The sequence below is a fragment of the Rhynchophorus ferrugineus genome, unplaced genomic scaffold (genome assembly GCF_030347505.1).
Source record: "Rhynchophorus ferrugineus isolate W39M unplaced genomic scaffold, kcgeb_rfMv2 rfM1, whole genome shotgun sequence".
NCBI classification, from domain to species: domain Eukaryota; kingdom Metazoa; phylum Arthropoda; class Insecta; order Coleoptera; family Curculionidae; genus Rhynchophorus; species Rhynchophorus ferrugineus.
Window position 1 is genome coordinate 73140175 of NW_027472580.1, and position 16616 is coordinate 73156790.

General features: G+C 32.9%; 3 protein-coding genes across 5 annotated transcripts; 2 read left to right on the forward strand and 1 right to left on the reverse strand.

Moving 5' to 3' along the window:
* Nucleotides 1-1551: 1551 nt before the first annotated feature.
* LOC143190269 (salivary C-type lectin 2) lies at nt 1552-7432 on the forward strand. 3 transcript variants are annotated; one of them, XM_076394491.1, is made up of 4 exons: nt 1552-1700; nt 1760-1806; nt 1860-1992; nt 2053-2472. In XM_076394491.1, exons 1-4 carry the CDS (start codon nt 1640-1642, stop codon nt 2418-2420), a joined length of 609 nt encoding a protein of 202 aa, XP_076250606.1. In that variant the 5' UTR covers nt 1552-1639; the 3' UTR covers nt 2421-2472. The 3 variants fall into 3 exon arrangements, with proteins under 3 accessions (XP_076250606.1, XP_076250590.1, XP_076250598.1); XM_076394475.1 differs by lacking the exons at nt 1760-1806; nt 1860-1992; nt 2053-2472 and adding exons at nt 6743-6789; nt 6844-6976; nt 7037-7432 and having other exon boundaries at nt 1569-1700; XM_076394483.1 differs by lacking the exons at nt 1552-1700; nt 1760-1806; nt 1860-1992; nt 2053-2472 and adding exons at nt 6533-6683; nt 6743-6789; nt 6844-6976; nt 7037-7432.
* Nucleotides 7433-11537: 4105 nt separating this feature from the next.
* Nucleotides 11538-13849, reverse strand: LOC143190306 (salivary C-type lectin 2). The gene is made up of 4 exons (XM_076394522.1): nt 13786-13849; nt 13423-13588; nt 13320-13366; nt 11538-12066 (listed from the first exon to the last, which is right to left on the reverse strand). The coding sequence occupies exons 2-4, from the start codon at nt 13484-13486 to the stop codon at nt 11605-11607; spliced, it is 573 nt and encodes a 190-aa protein (XP_076250637.1). The 5' UTR covers nt 13487-13588; nt 13786-13849; the 3' UTR covers nt 11538-11604.
* Nucleotides 13816-14785, forward strand: LOC143190299 (salivary C-type lectin 2). The gene is made up of 4 exons (XM_076394514.1): nt 13816-14016; nt 14072-14118; nt 14180-14312; nt 14373-14785. The coding sequence occupies exons 1-4, from the start codon at nt 13929-13931 to the stop codon at nt 14747-14749; spliced, it is 645 nt and encodes a 214-aa protein (XP_076250629.1). The 5' UTR covers nt 13816-13928; the 3' UTR covers nt 14750-14785.
* The last annotated feature ends 1831 nt before the right edge of the window (nt 14786-16616 follow it).

The window sequence follows — 16616 nt, forward strand, 5'->3', positions numbered from 1 at the left end:
CAAATGTCATAGGAAATTAAAAGATTCGCAACAAGGCACGAGGAAGGATTATTCTCGCATATTAACGTCCAAGTGCTGCAACTCTGAAACAACACTGAACTAAGACCCAAACACAAGAGAACCAAAACGTGTAATCTCATATAATCTCGTACTGAACGGTACTAGATAGTAAAAACACTGAAAAATAGTAACTTTATTTTATTAACGACTAAATAACGGCCAATGGGTCTTAACAGGTTAGTTGAAAAGTCCCCGGCCTACCATAAGCCAAGTTTTTGCTTCAACTGTACTTTTTCCCTTCAAAAAGCAATATTTTATCAACACACGAAATTCCTTTTTATCCATTTTATCACAATAACAAAAGTTGCTTCACTCAAAATGCTATATTTCACAAACTAATTTTTTTTTCATTTACTAGGTTGACCAGCTAGAACAAACCTTCGGCTGATGTCGCTTCAGGTTCGGGGAATGGTTGTTTTACGGGCGACAGAGACCCTGGGTTACGACTGGGACCGTCGTAGTTTGTTTACTACCGGGGTTTGCGGACCGGTAGGGATTTTATCAAGATGTTTTCGTGTTCTAAGGTTCCTATGGAGAACCTCACACTGAGCATATTTCATAAACCATGGGGCTCTGAGTAACGCGCGGACTTTTTGGATTGGAACACTTGAAAAAGTGCAAATTGTCTCTCCGAGACAAACCTGTATCACACCTGTGCTCCGTTATGGCAGATTGGATGGGCTAGCATTTTATACAGCGTAGCTTTCTGTGAGATTGGAAGTTTGTTTTTTTTTCTGCAGAGTAGGAGAAATAGCAGGCTGTACACGTCATTTCCTTTGCAAATGGCGTGCTGAACTTGGGCTGACCATTGGAATCTGCGGTCGAACTTGAGACCGAGGTATGAAACTTTCTGGAGCCATGTGATACGGACTTTATCGATTTGGAGGCGATAGGCGCGGAACTCCTTCTTGCGATGGAACAGAATAGCCTGAGTTCTGCTCGGGTTTATATGTAGCCGCCAGAATTTGTACCATGCTAACTGAAAAAACACATGGATTTAATACTAGTAGCGCCATCTATGTGTCAGGCCGGAGACATTTCAATTGACCTATTAAATAAGTATCTGCTTTTATCTTCTTATTATTTTATTTATTCTTTTATTATTTTTATCTTGTAAGTTATATCGAATTACATTAAGACGCCTCCGATTTTCCGCAATTTAACAATTTTATATGAAAAAATTCTTAAAATTAAATACCATATGTAATGAAATATATTGCAGCATGCAATATCAAAAGAAAAAATAAAAAGTAGAAATTGAATACAATATTTTTTGTAAGATTTATAAATGGTAAACATGTTAATAATTTAAAACCTCACGCTTTTTATAATATTATAAATTGTTGTAAGCAACTATTGGGGAAATTGATTTAAACGCACATCGCACATCAACAGACGAAATAAACCATGACCAAAACATGATTAATTTTAATCATTCTCTTTATCGTATTAATTTACTGTCCTCGTCTTGTATTATATAATTATTCAATAGTAAATTTTCTTGACTTAGATATAAATAGGCTTATAGTAATGTTAAAATAGAAGTGGCTGATGTATCAATCAGAATAGTTCTAGTAAAATGTTTTTGAAAATTGTTTTGCTGTTGATTGTAGCATGTTTTAGTGCGTGTTTTAAGTGCGGTAAGTATTAATAATAATGCATCGGTAGCAGTGCGGTATTATGTGTGAAAATATTTTAGAATTTGCTGAAACGTCGGACAAAACATATTTTGCATCAAAAGAGGCAGTGAGATAATAAGATGCCAATCGTAAAAAATATATTTATTGCTTGTTTTCTAGTTAAACTGGACTGATGCCAAGAATGCCTGTTCTAAGGCTGGTTTAGAACTTGTCAGTATATTGAATACAAAAGAGCAAACCTTTCTTGAAACTTTTTTGAGGGAATATCAGTTAGTACCCGCGGATAGATGGAGTAAATTTAATCAACACATAACAGTTTAATATCATTTCTATGGGATTTCTTTGTTTTTAGGCGGATATTGGTTGTCAGGGATAAGATACCCGAACGGTACGTTATACTGGGATACAACTGGTACCGAAATCGGGGAAGAAGTGGATGGATGGGCACGTGGAGAACCCAGTAATGCTTATCAAGAAGAACATTGTGTCGAACTTAAATTAGATGAACGCGCGAAGCGCTTAGGGTGGAATGATTATTTCTGTGTAGAGGAACGGAAATATTTGTGTCAAACTCCACGAAAAGAGGTACCAGTAGGACAGAATTTAAATGATTACAGCTATTTAACCGGGAAAATTGAAGACCTGCCAGATGTTACGCATGTACCTATAATAAATTTAATACTAGAAGAAATGTCAAGAAACCAAACGCCTTTTGTATGAAATTAAATTTAATAAACGAATAGAATAATTTCTTTAATTAATTTACTAATAATACTTGTTTCTTCTATATTGCCATATTTTCTGCATCTACCTATATATTTTCTACATTATACATATACGGTATATAAATACGACTTGATGATTCGGAGCAGTGTTTAAAGGTGATCAAATGAAATAAACTCAAGTTTTTGCATCGATATCTGACAATGTATGAAACATGGCTCCATCACTTCACTCCGAAGTCCAATCGACAGTCATCCAAGTGGACTGCACCCGATGAACCCGCTCCAAAGCGTGGGAAAACGCAACAGTCGGTTGGAAGGGTTATGGCGTCTGTATTTTGGGATGCGCATGGAATAATTTTCATTTGACTATCTTGAAAAAGGAAAAACCATCAACAGTGACTATTACATAGCGCTATTGGACCATTTGAAGGGCGACATCGCCGAAAACTGGCCGCATTTGAAGAAAAAGATAATGCTGCTTCACAAAGACAACTCACCGTGTAACAAGTCAGTGAAAACGATGGCAAAGATCCATAAATTGGGCTTCGAATTACTTCCTCATCCACCGTATTCTCCAGATGTGATCCCAGCGACTGTTTCCTGTTCTCAGATCTCAAAAAAAATTGTGTCGGCAGCAAAGGACAACAGCACAAATGGTATCGAAAAGTTGGAGGGTCGCTATAATCAGTGTATCACCCTTGAAGGGAATTATGTTGAGTAAAAACAACTAATTTTGCCAAAACAATGTGTTTTACAATGGTAGGCCGAGGAGTTTTCAATTGACATGTTATTTTCATTCTGAATGCTCTATGGTACAGTTAAAATATGAATATTCACAAAGCTCTGAGGATACTTGCGGTCAGCTGCAGTAGTTTGCGTTTGCCTGAATATAAATACTTCAAGATAGTACAACTTATTCTATAGTAGAATTACTCAGATTTAGAAGACATAACCCTTTTAGGTAACATATTTATTTATTGTCTATTCAAAATGTCGATGAACTAACGTAATCAAGATGTTTAAAGTATTACCTGTCGCAATTTGTAAATTCGTTGCAAAATCAGGCAATATTTTCCTTCTCATTCGAACATATAACTAAATTAACTTACAAAAGTCGTCCGGTTGTCAAGCATCTGCAAAATTCTTCAAAGTATTAATTATAATAGCTACAGGTCATAATACTGCAAACAACAAGATAATAGGGACCCCCTCTTGAGAGTAAAATTCGTTTGACAGGTACACATTTTTAAATATTAAGTTGCTGCGGTTCTTATTGAAAATATTTTTAGCGTGCTGCAGTTGCATTAAATATTAGTATGGACACGGTCACAGAAATATCTCAAAGAATGTAAAATATTATCTTGGATTCACCAAAAAGAAACAGTCCTTATAAGAAGCGTGTGACCAATAAAGTCAGCTTGATGTTAGCTCTATCGGAGTCAAATATATGAAACGTATAATATCAATTATTTCAGAGGAAACTGTTAGCCTGAAAAAGTACCCATAGAAAGTTTAAAGATTCGCAGGTTCTTGCGGGATGTAGAAAATCCTTTTATACAATATGACTTTACAAAGAAACACTGTAATGAAGGAAATAATTACTAAGCGTAAAAGGTAAATATGCTCTCTAATGAAAGTAAAATATATTACGTGGATATACAATTGTTAATTAGATGGATTATATAATAAATCTATAATAAATATAATAAATCACAATGCTATTATAACACTGTTATAAGCTATTACAACTGTATAATTAACAGTAGTTTGAAATCCTTCGATATATGCATTAGACATAGTATAATGTTTTAACGTCATCAATTTAGATGACGTGAGTTCACTGTTTTATTGAACGTATTTTAGGGTAAATGATGTGGTTCGGTGAATGGAGGTAAAACGAAATAAAACAGTGGTGTTTACATTATGTGACCGTTATTTATTGGCTATATAAAAAAATGTGAAAAATACAAATGATAAAACGGATGGCAGCGGATTTACCTGTTGACGAGGCTTGGGCAGTCGATGGTGGCACGTCTAAACCAAACGAGGGTTGAGCACTGAGTCAATCGAAATACCCTTCAATAACATCCCAAATAAACGTCTCGGGGTTGCCGCCATCTATTCATTATCGGGTTCTAGTTGGCGCTGCTAGCACCCCGCCCGTGTTCAACATCTGGGATAATATTTCTGGGTATTTTGTAGACAGTTATTCCACGATGTAAAATTCGACATGCCTCAAGGTCGCTACAGTATTATATGTGTAAAATGCATTAAGCTTAGTGAAAGTGATAGTGAATATCTAGTTATAATCTCTATAAGTTGAAGTTGAACTAGAGATAATCAAGCAGTAAATAGAGATTTCACTTTGTAGACAATTGTGGAGAAATATGTTACAACGTCCAATATCTAGATTATACTATAATAGACTATTAAATCCATTTTATAGGTTTGTTTGAATCACTATGCAAAGACCCCCGAATACATTTGATTAGTTTGTTTCATTTTTATATGGGGTTTGCTATGTATTTTTTTTAGGCACTATATGGCACACATAAATGAATATTCTGCGTTTTCGTAACTATTTTTTTTCCAACATCTTTATTAGATATAATTAGTAGATTCCTAATCATAAATTAATTTATTTCTACATTTTATTTGTGGTTGGACTAACTCATAGTCACGACAAGTTGGAGATAAATACATTTATATGTATTACTCAATTATAAAATTACAATAACTTGAACTATAGTTTACATTAAAGGTATACACTTTATGTAAGTTTGTATGGTTTAGTTTGTTCTAATCTTCTAATCGCCTTGTCCAATAGTTGTATTGTTTCCACGTTAGTATGATTTAGAAATATTCTTTCGTGTTTGAAGGCAAAATCTTGGATAACTTTGCAAATCCATTTGATTTCCAGGTCATCCAGCGATACTTCGTTGGTTACGTAGGGATGAACATTGGTAATTAATCGAAGAATTTTGTTTTGGCGGCATTGGATGTTGACTAGTTGATTTGAAATTTTAGTGCAATCCCATATTTGCACCCCATAGGTCCAAACATGCTTTATGATTGCCTTATAACTCAACCTCTTTGATTTTAGATCAAGTTGAGAGCATCTTCGGAATAGTTGCTTTATTTTGGTTCTAATGTGTTTTTGTTTTTTGTCTATCATGATGTTTTCAATTTAATCTACCGCCAGGATGGATGCAGAGGTGATTCTGCGTGAGGAACTGCAAACTTAACATGAACAGATTTGGAGTTATTGAGTTGAATTATCCAATCTTTAGCCCATTTATAGATTTTGTTGACTGCTACTTGTACTTTCTCTACTATTCTATGTAGAGATATGTCGTTTAACATAATAATTGTGTCGTCTGAAAATGTTCCAAGTAGTATTTCTTTTGTTGTTGGGATGTTAGCAGTGTAGAGCAGAGACAGGAGAGGTACTAAGACGCTACGTTGTCGAACTCCAGCCGAAATAGTTTTAAATGTTGAGAACGCCATTTCGTGCGAGACTACCTTAAACTTGTGAGACATCCAGGAATATTGCAGGACAGAATTTCTTTCCTCAAACCATAGCCACAGTTACTCTGTGCACTTTGATCGATTGTTGAGTGGTGATTTCGAAAACCAAACTGGAAATCTGGTATTATTACAAAATGTTTAACATGTTTTAATATTGGTTTTGCAAATAGTTTTTATATTGCAGGTAGATTCTGCAGGTTTGCAAGGTAACTAAATTATAATTAAAAAAATAGTTCACTATAATGTGTTTTCGTTGTAAGAAGTTTCTGACTATTTCAAAAACAGGTGGATCTTAATATATAGCTAAATATCCTAAATTATCTGGATCAAGCACTGCTCTCAACAAATGGGTCATAGAAATATATGGGCCAAAGTATTAATCCAAAATGTATTCGAATGAAACAATGCCAAAATTATGAAGGTGAACAAGAGGAACGAGACTATTCTATGAGCATATTTAGACGCACATCGCACATCAACAGACGAAATAAACCTTGACCAAAACATGATTAATTATAATATCATTCTCTTTCTCGCATTAATTTACTATCTTCGTCTGGCGTTATATAATTACTTAACAGTAAATTTTCTTCATTTAGATATAAATCCGTTTATATTAATATTAATATTATAAGTGGCTGATCCATCAGTAAGAATAGTTCTAGTAAAATGTTTTTGAAAATTGTTTTACTGTTGATTGTAGCATGTTTTAGTGTGTGTTTTAAGTGTGGTAAGTATTATTGATAATGCATCGATAACAGTACGGTATTATATGTAAAAATATTTTAGAATTTGCGGTTACGCCGGACAAAACATATTTTGCATCCAAAGAGACAGTGAGATAATAAGACGTCAATCGTAAAAAAAATATATATTGCTTGTTTTTCTAGTTAAACTGGACTGATGCCAAGAATGCCTGTTCTAAGGCAGGTTTAGAACTTGTCAGTGTATTGAATACAAAAGAGCAAATCCTCCTTGAAACTTTTTTGAGGGAATATCAGTTAGTACCCGCGGATAGATGGAGTAAATTTAATCAACACATAACAGTTTAATATCATTTCTATGGGATTTCTTTATTTTCAGGCGGATATTGGTTATCAGGGATACGATATCCGAACGGTACGTTATATTGGGATACAACTGGTACCGAAATTGGGGAAGAAGTGGATGGTTGGGCACGTGGAGAGCCCAGTAATGCTTATGAAAAAGAACATTGTATCGAACTTAAATTAGACGAAGGCGCAAATCGGTTAGGTTGGAATGATTATTTCTGTATAGAGGAACGGAAATATTTGTGCCAAACTCCACGAAAAGAAGGACCAGTAGGTCAGGATTTAAACGATTATAGTTATTTAACCGAGAAAATTGAAGACCTGCCAGAAGTCATGGATGGACATATAATAATTCCTTTCGCCTTCGTAAATACAAGAAAGCAAACGCCTTTTGTATAAAATTCAATTTAATAAAAGAATGAAATAATTTGTTTTATTAACTTATTAATAATAATTATGTTTCTTCTATATTACCACATGTTCTACATTTTCATATATTTTTTAAATAATTTCATTAAATGTATAATTATTTCCAACATGTGTCCTAATGTATGGGACCAATTTAACAATCTCAATCAAGAATTAATCAAATAATATTGATATATACTGAGTAAGCTTTATACAAGGGTCATTTTCCATTAATATGAGAACAAAACTGCAGAAATAGTGTTGCCGGTTTTAAATTAAAAAATTGAAAATAAAAGTTTAAAATTGCCGAATTTTTAAAATTCAGGCTTTTAAAATTAATTCATTAATTAAACTAATGAAATAATTTTATCTCCAAAAAGGGTGAATTTGTTTGGATATGGCAACTCTCTCCGGAAAACTTTATAGCTTTTGTTTCGTCATTTTTCCATGAAAGGTACCGAAAAAATGATATGATATAACAGTTCAATTGAAAAGTCCCCGGCCTACCATAGTAAAACACATTTTTTTTGGCAAAATTAGTTTTTTTATTCATCATAATTCCCTTCAAGTGTGTTACACTGATTATAGCGACCATCCAACTTTTCGATACCATTTATGTAGTACGATTAGTCATTTGCTTCAAAATAGGCCTCAGTTTCGGCGATTACCTCTTCATTCTACGAAAATTTCTTCTCAACGAGCATTCTTTTGAGATCTGAGAACAGGACTTGGTTTGGTTTCCACTGACTTCTGACACGGTTTATTGTCTTGGTGAAGCAGCACTTTCTTTTTCTTCAAAAGCGGCCGTTTTTCGGCGATTTCGTCCTTCAAACGTCAAATTCCATTTCATTCAATTTCAATTTCAAAATTCATTTTGTCATTCAAAATTATTTTGTGGATTTTTTAAATGTTTTCGTTAGTAACAACCTCTTATGGGCGTCCACTGCATTCACCCTCTTCGGTACTCATTTCACCAAGTTTAAACTTAAGATACTAATCCTTGATGGTTGACTTTCCTGGGGCAGTGTCCGGAAACTCGACATCAAGCCAAGTTTTTGCTTCAACTGTATTTTTTCCCTTCAAAAAGTAATATTTTATCAACACGCGAAATTCCTTTTTATTAATTTTATTCACAATAATAAATGTTGCTATCAAAATACTATAATTCACAAACTAGTGATCTAACAGCTGTCAGATTTAAACACGCATCTTTTGAAGGGTAGGGCTAACTAAAAACATATGGATTTCATTCTAGTAGCGCCATCTATGTGTTAGGCCGGGGACTTTTCAATTGATCCGGTTTTGATAGTGATTAAAGTTCTTGGACTTGAAATATCAGATTTCGCTGGGTAATAATATAACCAGTTTCTCGAACAAATATCTCCCAATCGTAACCCTGTTTAAATTCCACATACCTGATCTTTCAGTGAAATCATTTTTTACAAATGGAATAGCGAGTTAGTTAATCAGCTAATTGCTGCACAACCGCTGATGATATCACAATTTTGTTTATTGCATATTACATGAAATATACTAAATACAATTGTTGCGACGTAATTACATTTATATAAGTATTTATGTTGATGTTATATAATACACACCTGACTACCTAAATGGTGAACGAGTGAGACGGGTTGGTCTGTTCTCTAACAGAGATGGAGTGTCGCTTTGTATCGCCGTTCAACCAATCATTTCTTTAGTAAAATAAAACAGTTTTTTAAGTCAAATAATAACATTTTTGGTTATACCCTTTAACAAAATATTTCCAAACGGTCCAATAACAAAATACAGAAGCCATAAACTTGCCAGTTGACTGTTGCGTTTTCCCACGATTTGGAGCGGGTGCATTATGTGCAGTCCACTTGGATGACTGTCGATTGGACTTCGGAGTAAAATGATGGAGCCAAACTTCATCCATTGTCACATATCGATGCAAAATCTCGGATTTATTATGCTTGATCATCTTTAAACACTGCTCCGAATCATCAACTCGTAATTGTTTTTGGTCAAAAGTGAACTTGCGCGGCACTCATTTTGCACAGAGCTTTCTCATGCACAAATATTCGTGAATAATATGATGTACACGTTCAGTTGATATCTTTAAAATATCTGCCATTTCATTCAGTTTCAATTTACAGTCATTCAAAATCATTTTGTGGATTTTTTAAATGTTTTTGTCGATAACAACCTCTTTTAGGCGTCCACTGCGTTCACCGTCTTCGGTGCTCATTTCACCATATCTAAACTTAGCATACCAATCCTTGATCCAGTGTCCTGAAATTCGGCATCAAGCCAAGTTTTGCTTCGACTGTATATTTTTCCTTCAAAAGGTAATAATTTATCAACACGCGAAATTCCTTTTTCGAGTTTTTGCATCGATATGTGACAATGGATGAAACATGGCTCTATCACTTCCATCACGATGAACCCGCTCCAAAATCTAGGAAAACGCAACAGTCGGCTAGCAAGGTTATGGCGTCTGTATTTTGGGATGCGCATGGAATAAATTTCATTGACTACCGTGAAAAAGAAAGAACCATCAACAGCGACTATTATACATAGCGTTATTTGACCGTTTGAAGGAGGAAATCGCCGAAAAACTGCCGCATTTGAAGAAAAATAAAGTGCTGCTTTACCAAGATAATACTCTGTGACAAGTCAATGAAAACAATGGCAATAATCCATGAATTGGGCTTCGAATTGCTTCCTCATCCGCCGTATTCTTCAGATCTGGCCCCCAGCGACTCTGCGATGTCCTGTTCCTGTTCTCAGATGTCAAAAGAATGCTCGCTAGAAAGAAATTTTCGTCGAATGAAGAGGTGATCGCCGAAAGTAAGGCCTATTTTGAAGCAAAGGACAATTCGTACTATAAAAATGGCACCGAAAAGTTGGAGGGTCGCTATAATCAGTGTATCACCCTTGAAGGGAATTATGTTGAATAGAAAAGCTAATTTTGCCAAAAAATGTGTTTTACTATGGTAGGCCGGGGATTTTCAATTAACCTGTTATATGCTTATTATCACCTAGCTATCTGTAAGGGCGAGATCGAAAAGTGACAGAAAGAAGTAAAGAACAATGCAATTTTAATTATTTAATTATTGTTTTTGTAATATATATTTAAGGTATGAAATATGTATAAAAGATAAGTACTAAATGAATACATAAATGAAGTAACGAAAATATGTAGGAGTTAAAATAAAACTACATAATTTCATAGATGGAACACATAGGACAAAAAGAAGAAATGTTGAATTATTAACAGTACAATGGTAAATATAATGTTTTAAAGTATTAATAATTTTTACGATTTATCAATTATTTTTATCATTTACCTTATAGACCTAAGTTTTAAAAAATCAGTAGATAATTTGATGATTGTAAATACATTAATCTTAACCTTTATAATATTATGTTAATAATGTTTTTACAAGTAGAAAAATAGGATCTATACTTATAATTAACGCTCTGAAATTGTTACCTTTCTGAAAATAATTCTACTTTTGATCCTTTGTTATAATATTCAGTGGCGTGGTAATTTACACTTAAACACACACACACTTAAAACATACTGTAAATATGAGTTTTTGTAACATGTAATTTTTAAATTAGTCCTTTTGCTCTATTTTGAGACAAACATGATTATTTTGATACATCGTGGTCGAATTTCGACCACAGAGCGACCATTAGTATCTTATAAACTTAAATATATCTATCCAGCGGAATTGCCTTATATATATATATATATATATATATATATATTTTCAAATTGAATCGCTTAACCACCTCGTAGCAAACATTTTAAAATTATTGTACTGAAACTATTTTTAGTGAACGTATCTAATGAATTGTTAACGACATGAAATGCTCATATTGCAAATCTTGTGTTCGGTGTGCAATAATGTGTTCGGTTGAGATTTAGAGTTTGTATTACTTTATGTACTATTAAAATATGTTATCAGTCAAGTCAAAGTTACAGAATTATTATCAATTTATCGAATTGAATTAAGAATAGACACAAATATTCCGTAAATTTATAAAAATATTATACAATTTTTACTATTCAGAGCCCAGGCAGGTACCTAGATTATAAAACTACAAAATGTAGGTGTAATAAAACTAGTTGATGTATTTTTAAAAATATATTTAATCAGGTAGAGTCTAGATATTATATATACAATTAGTTCGAAATTATTATTCAATCAGTGGGTAATCGTCATAACTATATTCTATCGTACCCAATGTATTATTTTCTGTTAAAAATCTATAGTCCGGCAAATCTTGGCCATGAGGTCCTTCTTTTCGAATATTTTGACATATATATCTGCGATTTTCATCGCAAAAGTAATCGTTCCAACCCAGTTCTACGTCTACAAGCTTCAGTTCCACGCAGTGTTCTCTGTTATAACCATTGCTGGGCTCACCGAGCTGCCAGTTCGTTACTGCCTCTCCTATTTGGGTGCCAGTGGAATCCCAGAAGAATGTACCGTTTGGGTGTCGTATTCCTGATAACCAATAACCTGTCCACTTATCAGTTGGGGTTATCTTGTTTTTTTCTATAAATTTTTCCAACGACGTTTTTTCTTTTTCGGTTAGTACACTGGCTAGTTCTAATCCAGCATCACGACATGCCTGCTTAGCGTTAGTCCAATTCACCTATGAGATAAATGGTTTAAATAAGATATTGATTTTCAAATAATATATCTATAAAAATATAGACCCAAGCTATTCGAAAATACTCTAATGATTATTGAAAATTAACATTGGCTATTTTAAGTCTAAGTTAAAAGTCAAAATAAGCGAAATAAAAACACATACTAATTAAAATTAATAACACCCAAACTGCGTAAATAAATGCAACTAAACACTAGTATATCACTCTAAATATGCTAATTTATCTAGGTTCAACTGAAGAGCTTCTCCAAAACAAAATTTTTTAAATATAATTTACAACAAAATATACTGGCCACTTTAGTTTTCAACAACTAACGAAGTGTTAATATATTCTTGTATAGTTACATCTTAAACTCGCTTAGACATCTGGTTTTCAACTCTGTAGGAACAATGTGATAGGAAAAAAACATCGAGATAATTCAGCACAAGAAGGTTCCAAGACAAAATTTTGAAAAAAAACAACCGAAAAAATGTCTTTAATAGCGCGTTTGAAAAGGACACTGTAGAAGAGATCGCCATCAGTTGACAGATTCATAAACAACGACATGGTCAAGTCTCTTCCAGACCATCCAAATTCTTGATAACACCAATCTAAGAAGAATACTTCAGAAGCTAAAAACTAAAAAGAATATTACAAACAGGATATGATGATAACCCAAGGAATACCGATGAGTAGAATTTTAATTGTCGGAAAGAAAAAAGATGAGCAGATTGCAATGTAATAAATGTCTTCATATGGCTCTATCAATTCTGTGACTCATTATTTTTCAATGTTTTAATTTCTCTTACCCATAAAATGAATTTAGTCGTGAATTAAAATGGTGAATTAAATGGACATTGGAACGTTAGCCACTAATTCAAGGCGAAAACATTCTAACAGTACAATCCTCAAACTCAAAAATAATTTCAACGATAGTGCTTAATTCAACAGTTTACTATTAATAATATTTCATATTTCAAATACATCAAGTATTTAATCTAAATTGTCATCTACTAAAAACAAAATTAGAGATGCAATATAATAAATCTATTAAAGGAGAAATTGTAAAATGGAGAAAAAGTATTGAAAATAATGGTAAATAGGAAAAATAATAAAATTTACAAATAAATTAAGTTTATAAGTATTCACAATTAACATGAACAAAAGATTGTAACATATTTTAAATTTTTGTTTGGATTTTTGTTTTGTTTTGTGGATTTTGTAATATTTTAAAAATATAAATGTAAATTCTTACCGCCTCCTTCGATGCAAAATAGCTTTTATCCCAAGTTTTTACGAATTCTGCAAAACTTTGAATACTAGTATGAGGATCAACAACAAATATTTTGTCTGCTTACCACAAAGAGACAGGTTTGCAGCTAATACTGCCACGGTAAGGAAAAACACTAATCGATTGAACATTTTTGCACCAGCGTTCGTGAAAAGACTGGCGTCTTTTACCGTCAAATTTCTTTATATCAAACTAATCTGCCAGTCTATCGACTAAGGAGGGAGCTACTAAACCTATATTAGAAAAAACAAATAAAGTACTATTCATTTAGTAAATTATAAAGTAACAGAGATCCAGTAAGTTTAAATTAACAATTAAAATTTTGGTTATTCTGTTTTCATTTTGTGATAATGCTTTATTATAATGAAGTAATACGAGTATTTATTTAAAGGAAAAGTCTAGAGAATACTGAAAATAAACCTTGACGAACCTATTCATTCATCTCTCTCTCCCTCCACCTAACAATGATGTACATCTCTGTCGGGCGCTATCTAGTAGACTATCGAATATTATGTTCTTTATCTAACGATTTAATATAAATTTATCCATCTTTATACTAACTTTAAGAACGTCATGACTACCAAGAAGGTAACGTCTGATAAAATGTTGTTCAAAATAACTTTATTGTTAATTGTAGTATATTTGAATGTGTGCTTTTGTGGTAAGTATCGATATAATAATATCTTGTGTTTATCAGTGTTGTATAACTTCTTTAGAATTTGTTGAAACCCCGGATAAAATTTATTTTGCATCAAAAGAAGTGGTGAGATAACATGATAAAATCTCAAGACAATGTTATTTATTTTAATTGGTAATTTTTCTAGTTGAACTGGACTGATGCCAAGAATGCATGTGCTGAAGCCGGTTTGGAACTTGTCAGTATATTAAACAAAAATGAACTGTCGATTCTCGAGATATTTTTAAAGGAATATCAGTTAGAACCAGCAGATAAATGGTGTAAGTATAGGAGAATATATTAAATTCACATAAATTTTCATTTATTTATTTTGTAATTAGCTGGATATTGGCTGGCTGGAATACGATATCCTAATGGTACATTCTTTTGGGACACCACCAGTACTGAGGTCGGAAAAGATATAAAAGCATGGTTACCTGGAGAACCCAGTAACGCCTATCAAAAAGAACACTGTGTCGAACTTAAGTTTGATAAAGTGCGTTTGGGATGGAATGATTACTTTTGCGTTGAAGAACGAAAATATTTGTGCCAAGCTGCCCGAAAAGAGCTACCGCGAGGTGAAGATTTGGATGATTACAGTTTCCTGGCTGAAAAAAATGCTAATGGTTCAAAATCATCCTTGGATGATCATTTGAAATTTTCTGAATTTTTAAACAACTATTTTTTACACAATAGAAAGAAGACACCTCATGTATGAAGTATTTATTAAACATTATTTATCATTAATCAGAAAGTGAATTTTATTTGGACTTTTTATCAGACTAGCAAAACATTTTTTGTTTTATTTTTGGCGTAAATCTAACTCAATGTTGGGCCACTTTTTATAAGTCATAAATAATGTGTTGGCATACAATCGAAAGCGAACTTAAAACAGTTTGCTGTATCAGTATCGTTTTCTTAACGAACTGAGTAACGAACCCAGTAACGCTTATCAAAAAGAACACTGTGTCGAATTTAAGTTTGATGAAGTACGTTTTGGATGGAATCATTACTTTTGCATTGAAGAACGAAAATATTTGTGCCAAAATACCCGAAAAGAAGGACCGCGAGATGGAAATTTGGACGATTACAGTTTCTTGGCTGAAAAAAATGTTAATGGTTCAAAATCACCCTTGGATGATCATTTGAAATTTTCTGAATTTTTAAACAACTATTTTTTACACAATAGAAAAAAGACACCTCATGTATGAAGTATTTATTAAATATTATTTATCATTAATCAGAAACTGAATTTTATTTGGACTTTTTATCCGACTAGCAAAATATTTTTTGTTTTATTTTTGGCGTAAAACTAACTCAATGTTGGGCCACTTTTTATAAATCATAAATAATGTGATGTCAATTACAATAGAAAGTGAACTTAAAATAGATGGCTGTATCAGTATCGTTTTCTTCATTGTCTTGTTGAAACATAAAATGAACAAAATTTCTCGATCTGAACATTTTAAAACTAATTTGACTGATTGAGACGTCTGTATGCAAATGTTTTGATAAAGATTTAAACCAAGCACAAAAAAATTTGTAATCTTTATTAGCAGCCAAGATATGTAAACGTATAAAAATCATTACAATAGAATCATAAAAGGAAAACACCTTTCGATATTCATTTATTTAGTGATTTGTGAAATGTTATTTGAATAGTGATATAATATATTTTTTAATTTTTGAGGATTAAAAGTTCGTGAGCTATTTGAAATCATATTTAAACGATAATCGAGCGAAAATAGAGCTGAAACTTACAAATAACTTTTAGAGAACTAAAAAATTGATGAACCAACTGTATCTAGACGTTTAATATGTAATAGGATTGAAAAATAGCTGACACGCAAATTGACTACAACGTAATTTCGAACCGTCTCAACGGGTCACAACTGCCCAATAAACTATTCCAGGTGAGAAACATACAAGCTTCGAAAAACAATCCTAGTCCATAGATACCCGGCACATTCATCACAATTCAAAATGTAAGGCCACCAAAGGCGGACTGAAGCTGCTGTGAATTAACATAGTCTACTACACCAAAGGCGGATCGCAGTAGATCAGTTTCTTAGTCTTAGATTATTGGAATCTAGGGACACAAAAATTTGGGTAGAAAACAGTACGATTTTGACTATCCTCAAAGGCAAACTGGTGCACGAATTGACAACCAATGCTCAAGAACAATTTGTATAACAAAAGTTGTCCAGACGGAATAACGACTACGTACATCCCTGTGGCCGTTTCTTTAGAAGGGAAGTTTTATGTAAGATGGTCCCTAACTACCTGATTGGTGAACAAGTGAGACAGGAAATTTTTTTTCTAGGTAATCGGTTTACATTGCATGTTGTTCAAAACTGTTTCGCCGCTGTTTCGACTGTTATTTTGTCTCTTGTATATAGCAGTGTGCTCAATTTTCATTAACAGTTTGTATAAAGACAGAGATTGGAACTGGACTAAAGTATTATAGCTTCTTCTTCAAAAAATAAACGCGAGACTTATTCGAAAAACATCTAATATGTCTGTGGATTTAATGTAGAATTTTTATCAAGATTTCGAGAATTAGTGTTAGATGGTCTAAAAACGTT